The sequence below is a fragment of the Monomorium pharaonis genome, chromosome 9, assembly GCF_013373865.1.
Source record: "Monomorium pharaonis isolate MP-MQ-018 chromosome 9, ASM1337386v2, whole genome shotgun sequence".
In the NCBI taxonomy this organism is placed as follows: Eukaryota; Metazoa; Arthropoda; class Insecta; order Hymenoptera; family Formicidae; genus Monomorium; species Monomorium pharaonis.
The window spans coordinates 12777682-12798486 of record NC_050475.1 but is presented as its reverse complement, the minus strand read 5'-3'; the positions used below and the strand labels follow the sequence as shown (position 1 = coordinate 12798486).

The 20805-nt window shown below is 34.2% G+C and overlaps 1 protein-coding gene across 11 annotated transcripts in view; it reads right to left on the bottom strand.

Annotated features, from left to right (window-relative positions):
• Positions 1 to 20805, bottom strand: part of LOC105837894 (synaptotagmin-2) — a 68340-nt gene that overhangs the window by 8234 nt on the left and 39301 nt on the right. For all 11 annotated transcript variants that reach the window (XM_036291751.1, XM_012683067.3, XM_036291752.1 and 8 more), the window contains 2 exons: positions 15380 to 15577; positions 15014 to 15166 (listed from right to left, as the gene is read on the bottom strand). In XM_036291751.1, the coding sequence (XP_036147644.1) occupies positions 15014 to 15166; positions 15380 to 15577 (351 nt within the window). The remainder of the gene's footprint in view (positions 1 to 15013; positions 15167 to 15379; positions 15578 to 20805) is intronic.

Here is a 20805-nt window from a genome sequence, read left to right as displayed (position 1 = left end):
TCCATCCAAAGTGATTAATGTTGTCAATCTTTTGCTTATTAATGACTGTGAAATTATCCTCTTCTGGATGTTCATTTTGAGTTCGAATGTCTTCTACTCTTTTCATTGTTTCGATCTAGAAAGAACTCAATGTCTTTCAGGTGTTTAGTGAGTATCATTTGCATATCGAATTATTGTCTTGAGTTCTTTGCTGACTTCTTCGAGAATGTTTTAGAAAATAGCTTTAAAATACAGATTGAAGAGAATTGGAGACAGGATCTCTAAGAGAAATCCTTGCCTTCTTTCGAAATTTTAACCTCTTCTGTCATATGGTCATTGACCTTAATCTTAGCTATTTGATTCCAGTATAACATTTTGATGGTGGTTATTTCTTTGCTTTCAAGCTCAATAAATTTCAATCAATTTATGAGATACGGTTTACATTATTAATACCGCTCATAATCGATAAAGCATACAAAAATACTCTGCTGTTGATCCAAATTTTGAAGAACCTGGATCAAGAACAAAGCATCTCTCGCGCTTAGACCATTTTTATGGGGTTATGTGTAGTCAGTAATCTTAAAAATATCGATTTTCTGAAAAATATTTTTTCTTAAAGTAGAATATCTTAAAATTGTTCTCTCAAAATATCAAATCAATTTGAAGAAAATTTGCAGAAGCTCTCTGCCCATTCCTTCTTTCGCGCGTATGTATTCAGCAGGAAAGCTGCAGCAGCTGCTGAAAAATCCATACCTATTTATTCTGATTTTTAAAGATAATCTATTAAAGAAATGTGTTGGCGGCTGTATTAAAAACAACAACGAGAGTTATAATCAGCTTATATAGAAGATTATCCCGAAAATAGTTCCTCATGGCGCATCTTTAGTAAAAACTGTTACATGTATTCCCGTCTGTATCTTTAACGAAGGAATATCATTTTTACTATTGATTTTAAGTTGGAAGTAACCTTTGACTGAAATGAAATTCACGATTATGCCAGGAAAGAAGATAAGTCGCGCGTAAGCCTAGCAGAGAATAGAGCGTAGCAATGTATTCGTAAGGCAAGAACTTTCCGTACACAAGAGCAAATTAATGTCCTGGGCAGCTGAGGATTTATTTTATATCCCTGAATAAATGACTCAGTGTAAGTTGAAAAAAAACTTTTATCTATGTTTTAAAAGTACTTAAAACTTTGAATGCGTTTTTTCATAACAGCATTTTTCAAGTCGGTGACCACGATTACTCAAAAACTACCGTACCAATCCAAGCAAAATTTTATATGCTTATTTTAGATGATAATAGCTAGTGTTTGATCGTGAGTTTTTTATTTTTTCTCAATTACAACTGATTTTGCAAATAAAAATGATCGCGATTTTTAAGCAAAAATTGATATTTTAAATTCAAACTATTATAAAAAATTTTAAATCCAATTTTTTTCAAAATCTTTCGATTAGACATTAGATATACTCACCAACTAACGAAATTTTGTTTTTTTGATTTTAGATAAGTCTAGGACGAATTAGAGTGATCATCGCAAGATGACTTTTTTTCATTTTTCTTTACGGAGCTGTAACTTATGAATACTTATTCTTTTTTAACAAAAAAATTAAAAAGTATTATTGAAGTGTTACTTTTTTAAGTGCAAAAACTTGTGTAACAGTAAACCAATTCAGTGTTTCCCAAAGAATTCTCAAAGAATCGCTTTTTTTGGCCTCCTGACTGCACATAAGGGACCCCCCCTAAAAAAATAATTACAATTATTATACAGAGTGAAAGGTGAGCATCGTGCAAATTTTAATAGGAAGATAAACGGCATCAAGATGAACGTAAAAGTCTACTATAATTTTTGGATATCTCCAATGATAACTAAGATATTAATTTTTCGAATTGTACGAATGGAGCGCGTCGAGGAAAGCGGTGAGCCTCTCAAGCTATATCTTTGCCTACAATTCCGATTGCCTACAGCTTCGTTTGTACACAAATTTTGTAGAGCTGCTCGATTGCCTACATGCCCTATATTCCCATTTGCCTACTATATTGGATTTGGGGTTTGCGACTTTCCATGCAGAACGAGGTCTACTTTTCTTTTTATTTTTAATCTATTTATATTTATATTTTTAAATATGGTATATTTCAAAAACTAAAGCAGTTAGCCCTAAGACCTGATTTTTGTTTAGCATAAAAAATATTATCAGAAACCATCATCAAATTAAGGCGTCCAAGCTATCAGAATCGTGCCTCCACACTTTCCTCGGGGGCGTCCCAGATGCGCAGGGAGCGTCCCGTTTGCCCACGTTAATATTGGCCACAGTCTCGATTGGCCACGTCATTATTGACCACGGGGTGGATTTGCCACGTCATTATTGGCCACGCGTCATTATTGACCACGTCAATATTAGCCACGTCAATATTGGCCACGCGTGATATTGCCCACGTCAATATTAGCCTCGCGTCATTATTGGCCACGCGTGATATTGCCCACGTCAATATTGGCCACGCGTGATATTGCTTACGTTAATAATGGCCACGTCAATATTGGCCACGCGTCAATATTGATCACGTCATTATTGCCCACGCGTCATTATTGCCCACGTCACTATTGCCCACGCGTCACTATTGCTCACGTCATTACTGTATATAGGTTTGCGACTTGGACGGAATGGGTGCGGGAGGAGGGCTGAAGGCCCCCCTTGCACTTCCCCCGCGTGTGTGTGTGTGTGTGTGTGTGTGTGTGTGTGTGTGTGTGTGTGTGTGCAAAGCATTTCTCTGCACCACATGGGTTTGCAACTTACCACGCTAAGCAAAAAGATTGATTAATATTAACGTGGGCAATAATGACGCGTGGTCAATAGTGACGCTTGGGCAATAATGACGTGGTCAATATTGACGCGTGGCCAATATTGACGTGGCCATTATTGACGTGGGCAATATCACGCGTGGCCAATATTAACGTGGCCAATAATGACGTGGCCAATAATGACGCGGGCAATAATGACGCGTGGGCAATAATGATGCGTGGGCAATAATGACGTGGGCAATAATGACGCGTGGCCAATATTGACGTGGCCATTATTGACGTGGGCAATATCACGCGTGGCCAATATTGACGTGGTCAATAATGACGCGTGGCCAATAATGACGTGGCCAATCCACCCCGTGGTCAATCGGGATCGTGGTCAATAATGACGTGGCCAATATTGACGTGGTCAATATTGACGTGGTCAATATTGACGTGGTCAATATTGACGTGACCAATATTGAGGTGGCCAAACGGATGCTACTCGATGCGCACAGTATAAAACGGCCACCAATCAGATTACTGTTTTAGTTAATGTTAGGATAAATTTATAGAATTTGATTGGTGATGTCCCTTTTACACTGTACGCATTTGGGATTCACTTCCTTCCTCTTGCTTACAGAGTATATGAGCGCAATGATATCATGTGTGCAATGTGCATGTGTGCAATAATGTCACGTGTGCAATGCGTATGAGCGTATTAATATCATGTGTGCAATATACATGAGCGTAATAATATCATGTGTGCAATGTGCATGTGTGCAATTCGAATGTGTGCAATGTTTTAATATTATTTCTTTATCTTATGTGTGCAATAATGTCATGTGTGAAATGTGCATGTGTGCAATAGTGTCATGTGTGCAATGTGTATCAACGCAATATTATTATGTGTGCAATATGCATGTGCGCAATAATGTCATGTGTACAATATTGTCGTGTGTGCAATGTGTATCTGCGCAATAATGTCATGTGTGCAATCCTACTCTTGTACCTTAATTATTTTCGTGTGTGCAAACAAAGCTGTAGGCAATTGAGATTGTAGACAAACGGGAATGTAGGCAATCGAGCAACTCTGCAAAATTTGTGTACAAACAAAGCTATAGACAATCGGAATTGTAGGCAAACAAAGCCCACCCTTCTTTTATTGTTATATAGCTACCATAAAAATAATTATAATGTAGTTTTATATATTTTAATACATACAATTTCTAGAAAATCAAGTTTTTAAAATTATTTTTACATAAAACAAAAAATACTTTTTTAGTAGAGGAGAAAATAATACCGTAGACAATATGACCACTCGTATTATCTTCGTTAATAGCGGACGAATTCTAATAATTACTTATGGAATCATTTGTTTAGTAGCCTGCCGTTATGAGATGGCGCTAATATGACAATACACAATAGTTAACGTTTGTTATAAGGCGTTTTGACTTTTAAGAATTTTGAAACTTTTTAAAGGTACATTTTAACATTTATCCAGCTAGCAAAATGACGCAAACTTTGTGCGAAGTTCGCCGCAAACTTGAGCAAACCTTTGCAACAAAATTACGACAAGTGTGTCCACTATTAAATTTAGCTTTTGCTGGCAAGGCTTGTTGTAAATAGTATGACGCATATTTTATGCAAATAACAGAGTAAAATTTGCTAGTAAAGCATAACAAATTTGCAACAAGAACAAGGCAAACCTTGCTGTACACAATATAATATCAAATTTGTGGCAAGAATAGAGCAAACCTTGCTGTACATAGCATGATAGCAAATTTGTGGCAAAAACAAGGCAAACCTTGCCATGCACAATATGATAGCAAATTTGTGGCAAGAACAGGACAAGTCTTGTCGAAATTAAGATAACAAAAATAAAATATTAAACTGATTAGTCCAATATCATATGTGAATGGTGCAATCGTACTTGGTTCTTTGTTCTCGATGAGTCCCTTTTATTAATCCAGTAGGTAAATCTTTTTCACGAGAAATGCGCTATCTCGAGATAGATAGTAAAGTCACCCAGAAATAAAGTTAAAAACCCGATAATGCAACCCTGTTATTTGCATAAAATGTGCGTCATACTATTTGCGACAAGCCTTGCCAGCAAAAACTAAGCTGTTTACGGACACACCTTGTCGCAAATTTGTTGCAAAAGTGTGCTCGGCAAGTTTTATTTTGTTCTTGCTACTAATTTGCCGTTATTCTGTACTTAACAAGATTTCCTGTTCCTGCCATAAATTTATTGTCATGTCGTGTGGCAAGGTTTGCTCTGTTATTTGCTTAAATTTTGCATTTTATCGTGTCGGAGCAAATCTTGTAATTTCTCTACGTAATATTTATGTACAAATCTTTCTCTGTTATTTGCAGCATCGTGTGATGAAAACTTTTGCCGTAAATTTGCTCGAAACTTTTAGAAGACAAAGTAACAGACAATTACTTCTCATAAAATTGTTGTCAAAATTGAAATCCTTGCTGTAAAGCTTTCATGATATGTGATTTTAACAGGCCCGGCTAGCTGGGTAACTACACGTACTTTCTAATTCTTTGTGAATTTAAACATATTATTATTCAAATGTATGTACACTTGAGTGTTTTTTGTTATTTAACTTTTTATTTGACTGTACACATTTCGAGTTATACAAAGTTAAACAATAACATAGGATTTTGTTAATATAGCCACCAAGCATGCTGGTAATATATAGTCACTTTCGATCCTTACATTGAAAAACGGAGTGTCTCAGATGTAATAATAGCGCACAGTAATGAACGGACACAGCAAGCTAATTAAAACGGATCCAGTGTCAATCAGACACAAATAAATGCGTGCAACTTCTCCAGAGATAAAAGAAAAGAGAGTTGAGGTGATTAATAGATAATTGCGGTAATGTAATCTACATAATTCTTTATTGAATTAACCGGATAAACGTTAACCATATGCGTGATTGAATTTTAGATAAACATATCCATTCCATGCATTGGTAACACAAACATATTCTATGACAGTTTTCTTAACCTCAATAATCTCGTTGCTAATGACTTATTATTTTCTTTTTTGTTTCGCGTGGAAAGTCGCAAATCCACTCGAAAAGGGCCAACAATTTTGGTTGAAACATCGTGTAATCATATTTGCATAAAGATTTGTACCAGTTAATATAGACTAAAAGATATTTCTTTTCCGCCATATATGAATATAAAAATATTATACAATATCAGTCAGAGTTACATATACAAAGAATATATATTGAAAGAAACGTGACAATTGTTAGGTAATTCGCGACATTGCGGTTATATTACATGTTCGTTATTGCTATTGTTAATGTATTTGTATATTATATGTGGAGGAAAGCAATTATTTCTGAGAATGTTCTTCACAATTTCTAAGTTCTTGTTGTGGAAGCAATTGTCAGCTAGTAAAATCGAAATGTTTATAAACAAAGGAAATGTTTATAAACAAACTTTTGGCAGTCCTATGGGGTCTTCACTCTCACCAATACTGGCCGATATTATGATGGACGATCTTGAGATTGAATGCTTACAAAAATTGAATTTTACAGTCTCCCTGCTCCGTAGATACGTGGATGACATTTTTGCAATTATTCCAAAAAATAGAATAGGCGACATAATGAATATGTTCAATAATTATCACCCCCCCGGTTAAAGTTTACTCATGAAGTGGAATCAAATTATTTGATAAATTTCTTGGATATCACGATCATCAGGAGAGATAACAAGTTACTGATTTGTACAGAAAGCCCATCTTTTCGGGGCGGCAAATTTCTTCTTGAATCATCCCTTAAAATATAAAATTAACATAATAACAAGTCTCACCGACCGAGCAATTTTACTAGCTGACAAATGCTTCCACAACAAGAATTTAGAAATTGTGAAAAACATTCTTAGAAATAATTGCTTTCCTCCACATATAATTGACAAATATATTAACTATAGAGTAAAAAAATTAAAATACTGGAATGGGACACACACCAACAATAATAATTTTGATACGAAGTGTTACGTCCGGCGGGGTTAGGATCGCGAAATGTACTATTTTTAGAAGGATAATTTTTGAGCCCCTCTCTGCCGAGCGGAAACAGAGAGAGTAAGTGCAGGCGGGTTGAAGAAATAAAGAAAGAAAGGGAAATCGAGGAAAATTTTCTCTTTTTTTAATATCGCTCAAGAGCGTAATTTTCGACGGGAGACGTATCCCTGGTCAGATAGGCTCGATGGCCACTATCGTCAGCCTTTGGAACTTACGATCTCGAGTCTCGCCCGACGGGCCCGGGTCGGCACCGCTGGGGATAGGCGCGGGTGCCTTAAACAGGTCGCAGGGGGAAGGCAAGGGCTGAGGCGGCGGTGTAGCGAGAGCGGAAGGAAGCGGTCGCTAAAAAACAGCGGGGTCGAACTCTTCGTGTTCAACGAGTTCGGCATAAAGCCTCCTCAGTTGCACTTTCCTGCCTCCTCGGCGTGACCGTCCCATCTGTTACGGGGAATTTCTTAAGTTCTCAGTAAATTAGATAATTTCTTAATATAATAATGTAGTAATACGCTATAACCCAATGAGCACAATAATGTTTGAAAAATATTTTTTTAAATGTTGGAGAAACATTTATAAAAACATTTAAAAAAACATTTAAATAATGGGATAAGTCCCCTTTTTCTCATAAAAAAAAATGTTTATTTTACATTAAAAAAAATATTCTGTTATTATTTAATAAACATTTATTTAACGTTCAAACAAATTTTTTTTAAATATTTACTGAACATTTGCTTAATGTTTTAAAAGCAAAAAATGGTTTGCATTATTCAATCATTTTGATAAATTCAACGTAACCTCACTAGTCCAACATCGCTTAATTTCTACGATAACTTAGGGGAGAAGACTACATGTTTCAGCAAATCTACAGTCGTACCTGTTAGAACATGTTTAACGCTCGAAAAAACGGTCACCCATCCAACAGTTAGCCACTGTCAACGTCGCTTCGAGGATCGTACGCAACCTAACACTTTGTGATGATCCATGAGTACTTCATGTTTATTCATACATATTTGTTATAGATCATTTCAATAGCTGTTGTCAAAAGGATGAAACATGTATACTTAAAACTCATGTTTTTATAATTAAACATAAAGTTTTACAGTTTTTTACTAATTTTTACATATGCGAAATAGCTACATGTGGAATTACTTATGAAAAGATCTCTTTTTGCTGTGTTCGTTAAAAAAATTAAGAATAGATGTCATTTTTTATAATTTTTGAGTATTGTTAATATGCCATATTGTTTCGATAATATATATTGTCTTAATCTTCACTTTCTTTATGTTCTGATGTTTCAATTTGTGTCTCTTAGAGGTTTCATTTATATGCTTTTAATACTCTCATTATATAGATTCACTGTTCCTTTACACTTGATTTATGATCCATAATTAGTAACGCTTCCTAACCAGGAGTCAAATAAAAAAAAAAAATTTTTAACTTTTTAAATGTGAAATAATTACTACATAAACATTAAATAAATGTTACGTAAATATTATTTTAAACAATTTATTAAGATGTTCAATTAATATTATAAAAACATTAATTAAATATTATATAAATATTTGTCCTAAATCATTATTTTAAATAATTAATTATTGTAACATAAATATTAAATAAATATTATTTAAATAATTTTCTTAAATTATTATTTTTAATAATAAATTAATAATTTATAAATATTAAATAAACGTCGAATAAATGTTTTATAAATATTTTTTCTAATTCATTATTTGAAATAAATAATTAATGTAAAACAAATGTTTAACAAATACTAAATAAATATTATTTATACAATAAACGCTAATAATGTAAGAATAATAAATAATAAATATTTAAAAAACGTTAAAAAAATATTGTGTGCTCCTTGGGAAGAGATCGCAATTTATTCGTCGGACGGCGCGATCGGACGGTGCTTCACGCGGCGATTATCTTTATTTTTTGAAGGACGCTGGATCGCCCGAAAGCGTGAATCTACAGGACCGAGAGACGTGTACCTGCTACCATATGTGTGGGTGGAGGCGCCTAGGTTTGTAGCGGCACCGTCATTGGTGTCCGCTCCGGTGCTGTCAAAAAATGGCGGTACGCTTAGGAGCGCGCCGATCCCCGCGCCTACGCTAAACCCTTTTGGGTTCGTAGGGGCAGTTGACGGCGAAGGATGTACGCTTCGCAGCGCGCATTTTCCCGCACCGTTGGCTAGTCGTTTCTCGAAGGATGGGTAGCGACAGGGAGAGAGAAAGAACCAAAGCGCACGATCTTCCCGTGTACTGCGAGAGAACGCTGAAAAGCGCTCGCTCAGCGGGTGAGGGGGGCTGCCGCGTTCCGTACGGAACTTCAACTCTGCGCTATGTTTCACCACTCACACTGTCTATGAAAGGAAGATAAGAGGGGTCGAAGCACCACCAATTATATCATACACGTATAATTTCGCGACGCGGAGAAAAAGAGCAGAAAAGAAAAAAAAACTTGACTTTGCTATCAAAATTTTGGTTTTAATTACGGTGAGGAATTGGAAAGAAAATAATTTGAGAACTCGCACCTTCACAATCAATCGTATTCGCTCGAGTATGTTAAATACGCACGCGCACGCTCACTACGGTCGCACTTCCGTTCTAAGCTACAACAGAAATTAATTAGTACGGTGAGGGGGGGGGGGGAGAGTTGCCATCTTGAGTCTCTCTTGATGGCTTAAGAACTCTAAGTTCGATCGTATGAAATAATCTAAGTTCAAATTCGCGAGAAATTCTATGTTCGAATTCTTGAAATAATCCTAAGTTCAATAATCGAGAAAAATTCTAAGTTCAATAATCGTGAAAATATTTTAAGTTCAAATACGCAAAAATATTCTAAGTTCGAATTCTTGAAATAATTCTAAGTTTAATAATCAAGAAAAATTCTAAATTCAGTAATCGTGAAAATATTTTAAGTTTAAATACGCGAAAATATTCTAAGTTCAAAGTACCGAAAAGATTTTAAGTCCGAAAATCGCGGATATATACTAAGTTCGAAAGTAATAAGGAGTGACTCTTACAGCCTTCCGGCGCGAGAGAAGGAGGCAAAATCCCGAATTTCGCCCGAAAATTGCGGCTTATATACCCGCAAGTGAGGGCATTCGGGGGTGAAGAGCGGTGAGAGTAGGGCAATAAATTATATATCGCCTGTCATCTAATTTGTTAATTAATTAATTAATTTCTTTGATCTCATAATCGTCGGGTTTATAAATGTAACTTCGCGTTTATATTCATTTTTTCAACTCGCGCGGCGCACAACTATCGCTTGCGCCTGTTAATTCCGCGTATTCCTTAATCGGTTTTTTTGTAACGGAGTTGAGAATGGGAGGTTCCGGTACTACGGAGGTAACGCATGCTCCTCCTCGTGTTCGAAATTAGTATCGCGATTAATTAATCAACTGAAGGTGCTCGGCCCTTGCTACTTAGCGCCAAGTGGTCCCGCGTGAGCGGAGATGCACCGGAGTGCAAGGGGACGTCGGCTTGTCCCCTCTTTAATGACTTATTAGCGATTTAGTTTAATTAATTAATTAAATAGTTATTACTAATGCGTCGGAGCAGAGGCGCCTCAAAAGGAGACCTGCGAGGGGGAGGATCCTTTCTGTGATGGAAAATTCGTGATAACTATCGCGGTTTTAATTAATGAAAATTGTTAACGCATGCGCGCGCTGGAACGGACTGCACGCTCGCGGCGCGTGATAGCCCGGGCCTCGGCAACGAGAGCGCGCTAGCCTGTCAGTGTCCGGTTGCCTCGGCAACGCGTCCTCGCAAGGCGACAATCCTTGCTTAAGAGGATGCTAAAGCCGTGTGTTTTACCGACATTCTGTATTTATCACTTAATTTCGAATTGAATTTACAGAATTGATAATCCTTTTACACTTTTAAAGTACGTACACAAATGAACCCGGGGACGATTAGATAAAGACCAAAAATGCAAAAAATTTTTTAAAGTTTATTTGTTCATAAAAATATTTGCTTCAAAATACAAGTTATGTAGCTTATACGTACAAATAAATGGTGTTCCCGGGTTCGGAATAGATTGAGGAATAAGATTATAATCGTCAAATTACGATTACAAGCCGTACAAAAAAGATATTTTAAAAATAGAAGCGCTTAAATGAATAAAATTTTTGATCACATAAATATGTTTTTTTACGGCTTGTAAACGTAATTTGACAAATATAGTCTTATTCCTTCTATTCCAAACTGCGAGACACCATTTATTTGTAAGTATAAGCTATATAACTTGTATTTTAAAGCAAATTTTTTCATGAACAAGGATAAATAATGACTCTGCATTATCGACCTCAATCAAGTTTGATGGGCAGTTTAGCATCCTCTTAATCGTGACGGCCGGCGTGAAAAATCGGCCGGACGTAACAGAAGAAATGCATAATAATATCGTACATTAAATGACTTATAAGTAAATCTATGGAAGTGTTACTCTCCGATTTTAATGAAACTTTGCACATTTGTAAAACTACAAATAAAATTTGACACGTATTTTTTTTTATCTGCGAAGGTTTACTTTGAAGGGTGAAAACTACTCTTTAAAGGTAAAAACTATATTTGATATATCAAGTGGAATAAGTGGAAAGTTTTAGAAAATAAAATATTTACAGGGTGTCGCTGAAAATAATATTATATTAAAAGTATGAAATTCAAAAGAGCCGATCCAATAAGAAGAATTTGGTTTTATATTTGTATTCACTGGCGAAATTAAGATATTTCTTTGTTTGTGTTTTAAATTTAATGAGACTCAAAGATTTCCGCATCCTATTTATAAATATAGAGCATAAAAAGTATTGGCATTATATCTTCCTCTCCACCATCTCCAACTTGAAATAACGAATACATAATATTTTCTTAGTATAATATGAAGTAAAAGTATATTTAAATATACATCGATCCTTGTTAGTCTGTCTGCAACCATCCTTTTTATAAAGAATTTATAAAAATTGTGTACTTTTTAGCAACATAGTAGTAAAAATTGTCCTTAATCTAAATTTTGCTTAATTAAAGTTTTCTTTATCTTCTTGAATATTTTTGAACTCTTTAATTATATTCCGATTAACATTGATATATCATAGGATACTGAGCAAACGACTCTAAAGAGTTTGGTGACGTAGGTCTTCCATACATTCTTCTGCTTTTCTTTCTCTATGATGAGTTTATTATCGTTATTAACTAACTTTGCGACTGTTTGTCTCTGGGTAATGTTTGTCACTTTCTTTAACTTCTTATGTAGATTGCAACTATTATATTTCTCGACACTTAGAAAGCTAAGGCGAATTGGTAGTCACACGAATTAGATGCTGAATTCATAATCTGTGGGCTTCAGTATTTTCATTCAGATTTTGTCTTGAGGATCCGGGAAATGTGCTGGCATATAGGGCACGTGCGGCTATCAGGATTGCACTTTTTCGAAATTTTCCGAAAGATTAGTAAAGTTGAATCTCCCCCTGAAAGAGGGGTGCAAGGGGGCCTTCGGCTCCCCCTCCCGCACCCACCCCGTTCAAGTTGCTAATCCATATACATTGCAAACAAAGTAAAGTTCACATGTGTTTATAGATTTCCAATACAATGTGGTGGACAAACGAGCGGTGTGCATTTTTCCGTGTCCAAATGATCGGTGCGCATCTTTCGTGTGCAAATAATCGGTGCGCATCTTTCCGTGTGCAAATGATCGGTGCGCATTTCTTCGTGTGCAAATGTGATGAGCAAGTGAACAGTGCAAGTGAATGGTGCGCAAGTGAGCGGTGCGCAAATAAGCGGTGCGCATCTGTTCGTGTCCAAACGAACGTTGAGCAAATAAACTATGGGGAAATGAGCGGTGTGCAAATGAATGGTGTGCAACTTTTACGTGTCCAAATGAACGGTGGGGATTTTTTCGTGTGCAAATACCTAATGGCCAAATTTTACGTGTGCATATAACTGATGTACATTTTTTATAAAATTTCTTTTGCGTATATAAGCGTATATAGGCGTATATAGGCGATCATTTTGATATCACAGTCAATGCAGCAATTTAAATTTTTAAAGGTACTTTACTCTTGTATTTTTGTGAATTTTAAGGCTTTTTAAAGGTATTGTGCAAGTTAAACATTTTTAAATTGTGTATTTTATGAGTATTTGATTGAGGAAGTACTTTATAAGTTGCCGTGGTACTGTTAGCTTCTTATTTTTAACCATTTTCTCTTATATCATTGTGGTACGACGGTTCTGAGTGCCGGTACTTTGATAAACGTTCAATATTTTTGATATCTCTTTACAATTTATTAAAGCAGAAAATTTGGTATATTTGTTTTTTTATGTTTTTTTTTTCAGTGGGGATGCTACCGTTACATGAACTTAGCACCTTCACTTTTGGTCTTAATCTCCTGCGATCTGCGACTAGGGCAGAAAATTAGCAGAAAATTATGCAACATTTCTAAACTTTTTTAGTGGTGAAGGTGCTAGGTTCACGAATGTCAGGCATAATACGTTCTCCCTGACCCATAGCTATCGTACTTTGTAATATATATGTAATATATATAAATAAGATATATGCATTAAAATTTAATGCATTGATCTTTACTCCATACATTTAATAATTAAATGTATGGAATAAAGATCAAAGGCTAATTTTTTTTATTCGTGCTTTCTTTATCCCTCGATCTTATTCTTCTTCAAGTAGTTTTCTGGATGTTTTTTTCCGTAGGTTTACTTAATCATTTTTAAGGATTCTCTTTGAGTAAGTTCGATAATTTTTTCTGTCACCTATCTATTTTGTTTTTTCTCTACATTTTTATAAAAGTCAACCTGGTCTCTTGAAATATATCTAATCTTTTGAGTTCTTTCCATGTTTTCATCCACATCAAATTGAGAACTTACAATTAGACCTCCAATTTTGTTGTTAAATGCGGATTTACATTTTATTATGAGATGCATTTATTGGCGTTCGTTTGACTATTGATGTCAATTCATTTTGTTCTCCTAATTTAAATGTATTGATTAATTACACAATTTATTCATAGAATTCTTCAATTTTATTCAATGGCCCATTGAGTGTTGATGTATGAAGTTGAATTAAATTGACGTTCATGGTGTGATTAGTTGAAGAAGCATGCAACATTCGGAGAACGATACAAAATTAATCACGTACTTGATGAGGTACCATGACATGAAGGGAGCGTCCCAGATGCGCACAGTAATAAACGGACACAGCAGACTGAGTGAAACGGACACAGTAATAAACGGACATAGACCAAACGGACACAGACCAAATGCGCACAGACCAAATGCGCATCGATCAAACGGACACAGTAACAAATGCACACGTACCAAATGCGCACGGACCAAATGCACACGGACCAAATGCGCACGGATCAAATGCGCACGGACCAAATGCGCACAGACCAAATGCGCACGAACTTACCACATGGGTTGCAACTTCTCAGGGCACCCCTACTGACGGGGCGGGTGCAAGAAAGGAGGGGCGAAGCCTCCCCGTGTGTGTGTGTGTGTGTTTGTGTGTGTGTGTGCAAAAAGCATTCTCTGCACCACATGAATTTGCGATTGTGTCCGTTTCGCACTGTGCGCATTTGGTCCGTGCGCATTTGGTCCGTGCGCATTTGGTCCGTGCGCATTTGTTACTGTGTCCGTTTTGTCTGTGCGCTTTTGGTCTGTGCGCATTTGGTCTGTGTCCGTTTCGCACTGTGTCCGTTTGGTCTGTGTCCGTTTCACTCAGCCTACTGTGTCCGTTTATTACTGTGCGCATCTGGGACTCACTCGGCACGAACATAGTTGCTGCATATTTGTAATTGTCGCAAGATTTTTAAAATATAAAATCGTGGCTTTATCAATTCTGAACTCTCCGATTCCGTATATACTAATTTGTATATACGGAATATTAATAAGATATACTAATATCCTCACTTAATGAATGATATTGGTTTTAATAAATTCAATCATTCATTAAGTGAGGACATTAGTATATCTTATTAATATTTCATATATACAAATTAGTATAAGAATATCTTTGGAATATTACAACAGTGGTAAGATACTTTAATAAGAGATTCCACAGATTTCTTTACTGCGTGAGTTTATTATTTATCATTTATTTTTTTCCATTTTTATTTGTGTATAGTATCTATCGTTTCTGAATCGTTCTTTAAATATTTTTTTTAATATTTATGTTTATTGTAATGTGCATAAATATATAACCTGATAAGACGGCTTCATTCTATAATTAAATAGGTGAATCTCTGGACTATAAAAAATTGTTTTCATATCTTTCAATGGTACTTTGAGTGAACACAATTCTGTGTGATTTGCATATCTGTCGTGATCATATACAGTAATATTTAATATCCATTCCTATAAAGAATAAAATCCTGTTTACAAGCCATTAATAAATGTAAATTTCAGATTTTGTATTTCATTAATAAAGTACGTGCTATTAAATTCTTACGAAACATTAATTTATGTTGTATTATATTCAGACAAAAAATAAATTACATTAGTAAAATACAGTAATCATTTTTTCTTTCAAACATAATATCCTACAGTCCTACATAATAAAAACTTTACCTTAGCTTCCTGCGGCTTTATGTTTGCAATGACAAAAGTTTCTTTGTAAATTGGACTGGCGGTATGCCTAATGCCCCTTGTCCTAAAACTATGCAATCTTTGTCGCTTCCTGTAACTCCACGATTGTTTCATAATATTCAATGTGACATAGGGTTCCAATGTACCGTTGTATTGTTTTGGAGGAAGGCCACGCAATGACTATAAAACAGAATGCATTTAACTTCCGTTATATTATTTTATTTTATTCAAGGTATATCAAATCCACATCTAAATAATGGATCAGTCAAACTTATTTTTAATATGCAGAGTATCTAAAACCATTTGCGTCAAAGCTCGTAAGAAGATTAAAGGGATTTTTTTATTAAAATATTTATTTAAAAATAGTCGAATTTGACCGGCCTACCCTTATAAAAATGTAATACTAAGCAGTATTAAATTAGCCAGTAACTAATATCTATTTTTAGTATTAAAAGTACTGTGAATCCTTTTCTTATAAGACTACTACTAAATGCAAGTGCGCGACGAGATAGGGACGGAGACATGCATTCGCTACCGCTAAGCACGCGAGGAATTGTTATATCAGGATAAATGTTGCCGCTTGTAAACCACTTCTTGCATGTCTAACGATAGCGAACATATACATCTCACTGGATAGTGTCTTATCTCGCCACACGCTTGCACTTGGCAGTAGGCCAGGCGAATTCGGTTATTTTTATAAACAAATAACTTGCTAATTATTACGAATGTCGGAAATGATTGGAGATATTTTTATTCATGTCGATCTTCTACTTCTTCACGAGCGTTAACGTGAAGGTTTCAACACACTGTATATGTTCTCACATAGCAGTATAGCACATAATGTCACCAATATTACAGTAATGTAACAAATTACGATGAAATATTATAGAAATCTTACGGAAAAATTATGTTGCGATATATTATAATATAATATTTCTGTAAGAGTTACATCGTGACATATGGTGTTTAAATATTTCTACATTATATAAATCATAACTGAACAAAACAAGCATATAAATATAACAATTTAATCAAGAGGCACGGTAGTGGCCTCACGCCAAGTGCACGCGCGCGAGGCACTGCCGTGCCCCTTCCTGCTTAAAATGACAGATTATGATTGGACCTTATTTAATCAGATAAAATTTATATGGTAATTAATGACGTATAATACATTAATGAGACGTTACATAGACTTTTAATGTAATTTAATAATATCTTATATTATAATTATTATTAAAACCAGCTCGTGCTGTGTAAACGCAATACAAAATAAATAAAAACGGTCAAAACGAGCAATAATTAATGTTGGAAAATATAACAAATTAATATATTTATTCTCGGTTTACACAATAAAAATTGAGAAGTAAACGAACCGTTTCGGACTTACTATGTCTGTCTCCTGCAGAGGCGAACATGAGACTGCTATTGTCTCTCTAAAACGATTCTCTGTTTATGGGTCATTGTACTCAAAATGTAGCAACTACCAACATCGATATGTTACACAGACGAAGAAAGAATATTAAGATTGTCAAGAGTTGTCAGTCTTTAAAGCTATCTAAAATATTAAAATATATTTTGTTTAAAAGATCTGTGTTTTTCATAAGATTGATCCCATTCTTTTGTTCCTTTATATGCATCATTTCTAAGATCAATCTTTTATGATAATTCTTTTATGTGTTTAATATTGTAGCATTGTTCCAATCAAATGTATGATTATACTGTATAATATGATCGGAGATTACTGTATGTTTTGATGGATCAAGCCTAATATTTTTATGTTCGTTTATACGTGTTCTTAGTTGTCTCTTCGTCTGTCCAACATATGATGCGTCACAATTAGCGCATTCTATCTTATATATTACGTTGTTGTTAGCCGTCCGCTGGTTACTGTCCTTTTGTACCCTGACGATACTATTCAGTTTATTTATGCAACGGTAACCTATGTTAATGCGTTTTTGTCTAATTTTGAGGCGATCTTGTCAGTGACATTATTTATATACGGCATAACTAGAAAAGATTTTCTTTCTTCCTCATATTTCTTATCATCAGACTTATAATCATTATTTTTTCTCTTTTTATTTAAATTGTATTTTATAAGTCTCTTTATTCTTCGACCCACTTCTAAGAATATCATGTTTAACGGGTAACCGTTTTCTATAAGGATGTTAATACATTGTTCTACATTTTTTTTATGGAAGGAAGGATGTGATAATAAAATCGCTCTGTCCACCAAATTATATGTTACCCCCTTTTTGTGGCAAGGGGGATGGTTAGAATAGTAGGATAATATCCTCCCCGAGAAAGTTTTTTTGTGATACCAATCGATACGTATCTTATTATTATGAACTTCCAGTAGAAGATACGCTGAGGAAGGACAAGTAAGTCCGAAACGGTTCGTTTATTTGTTCTCAATTTTTATTGTGTAAACCGAGAATAAATATTTTATATTATAATATTATCTTTTTCAATAATGTTGAATATGGAAAAGTTTATGTCAATTAATATGTTTTTATACATATAAATTTTATTAAAAGTTGTTCTGTAACATTCTATACAAATAACTTTATCATGATCTATGTCTAGAATCTATTTCTAGATCTATTTCTAGAAAATTTTAATTCTCACGATTAATTAAATTTAATGTAAAATTTCTATCTATTTTATTGTTTCATTATCATGCAAAATTGTTAATAATATCCTATCATAATTGTTAATAATACCCTATCATATACTTCAATGTAATCAATTTGTATCCTAGTCAAACTAATAAAAATTTTCATTTTATTATAAGTCATATCATATTTCATCCGTTTCCATACTTAAGAAATTAATGCTTTTCTATACCAGACAATTTATAATACTGTATATAAAAAAATAACATCCCTAATGTTAATTAATACTATCATGTTGAATGTTATTTAATTGTATAAATAACACCATTTTAATAACATCTTATCATGTATCAATCACATATACCCTATCTAATTTTATCTATATCTGTTTGTAGTTTTATGTTATTCTATATGTAAGGATAATTCTATGATATTCTATCTATGTGTATATTTGAATTTATGATACATTATGTGTGTGTGTGTGTGTGTGTGTGTTTGTGTTTGTGTATGCTGTTCTATGGTATTCTATCTATAGTGCTTCTATAACTCTAGAGTTTTCTATATACTTATGTATGCGATTGTATGTATGTAACTATATGTGTATGCGATTTTATGATATTAAGGGACACCCTAAACACAGTAATGTAACATATATATCTCATATACATAATATCAAGTCTCACGAGGTAACGCGTTATGTAGCGTTATGTACGTTACATGTACTACAGAATGTCAGCAACAAAATTATATGTCTGATCTATTTAAGATATGTAACAGAATGCTTTAAATATTATATTTATGATATGTAAATGTGCTAATACAGTGGAACCCCGCGTTAGTGTACTCCGCGTTAGCGGAAACTATCCCCTCCATATGCACTCGGCCCACATGAGTAGCGTGTGTGGGGATAGCAATGCAGTCACGTAGTATGTAAGCAGTTACGACGTATTCTTAAAGATTTGTGCAAGATTTTAATGTGTAATTAATTCATTTAAGACTAAGAAATGGCTAATATTTTTTTTAATTTAAGAATTTATATTATTTTGTCTACATGGTCATTAAAAATTGTCTAAAAAAATTGTTTCAAAATATTATTCGTGTAATATAAATAAAAATATATTTTTATATAAATTTTTATTTGAAAAATTCACGCACATGTAAATAAAATAGCCAACACTAATTTAAAATAAATTGTTTAAATGCAATCACATAAAAAAAGGAACACCAATTGCAATCAAAGCTGGATTTCTAATTTGATAATATTTTATTTATAAATTATATGTTAGAAAATAATAATAAATTAGAAGTGTAGGGAATATAAAATATTCGGGAATATAATTTAGAGGTACGAGATGTGAATTTTTCGGACGGCTATAGATAATATTGACTTAATCTGAGACGCTCTGCTTGCAATTTTATGATCGAATACATTTAGTCTTAAGCGTAAACATTAACTGGTTAGATGGCAATACCGTTACGTCCCTGAATTTCACGAAGTGGGAGTGAAACCAAGCAATAGGAGATAACCCCGCGTTAGCGGACCAGAGCCCCGAACAGTCCGCTAACGCGGGGTTCCACTGTATAGCGATGTAATATATATGTTTTAAATATATATAACCCTGCATAAAATATCTTATTCAAAAATAGTGTTTCACATTCACAAGATTTTATTGTGAATTCTGCTTTGCACAAATCTCAGATTGAATCGTGGCCAATACATATCAGTGCGATATTGTGAATAGAACCATGAAATCTTGTATGCCTCTGAATTCGATAACAATTAGTAGAAGAAGTGAATCTTTTTGAATGCAAAGGTTTGCATTTATTTGAATGCTTCTTATTGCGATTGACTGCGAAGAATTCAGAAGATATTCAGAAGATATACAATTGAATATTTTTTAAATATCTTCTGAATTCTTTGCATTCAATCTCAATAAGAAGCATTCAAATATTTTCGATATTTTATGCAGGGAAGATGTGTAGACTTTGAATTACATGCAATGTTGCCAGATTTGATGATTCAATACCGAGCCGTGGCTGTGGAGGGGAAGAAGATCTAAAGGCAAAAACGATGTTGCAGACTCAGTGAGCGCTCATATATAATTCTTGCCTTATATTTTTTTTCCTCTCCACTTGCGACTCGGTGTCAAATCCTCAAATCTGTCGCTACTGATTACATGTACATTTTAAATACGTAATAGTAGTGTTTATTTATTATTTATTTATGTTTATTTATTTATGTTTACCTTATAGATTTTTTAGTTCAGTATTTTCGATGCACATAACCATAGCAATATAATTAAACTCATACTAAAAGCTTCCCTGATAGCATAAAGAGTTTCAGTTATGTTGCAGAGACGTTTCAATGTTTCAATTGTGTATCATCACATTTGTAATATTTCTGAGACTACCTTTTTTTAAACATTACATTTGCAACATTTCTGCAATCATCTTGATTGAAACTTTACATTTGAAATGTACCTGCAACGTAGTATTTTGTAATATTACAAATACAAAATTTCTGAAACCTTTTATATGATATGTTTGCCGCACATTCTTGGCAACGCGGATATAGCGCCAAAGACCATTATGCAAGTTACGCCTCATGTCATGGCATCCTCATGTATATGCATATGGGTTATAAGTGTGTTTATGGTAAATAAATATCCCAACAAAATTACCTTTTTAAAAAAGGTAAAAAAAGGCGCCAAGTGTTTGGTTTTTCCCTTAAGCAAAAAAATTATTGGATGTTTTAACCTAAGTAATATAAGAAAGAAATCACAAATTCAAGATAAA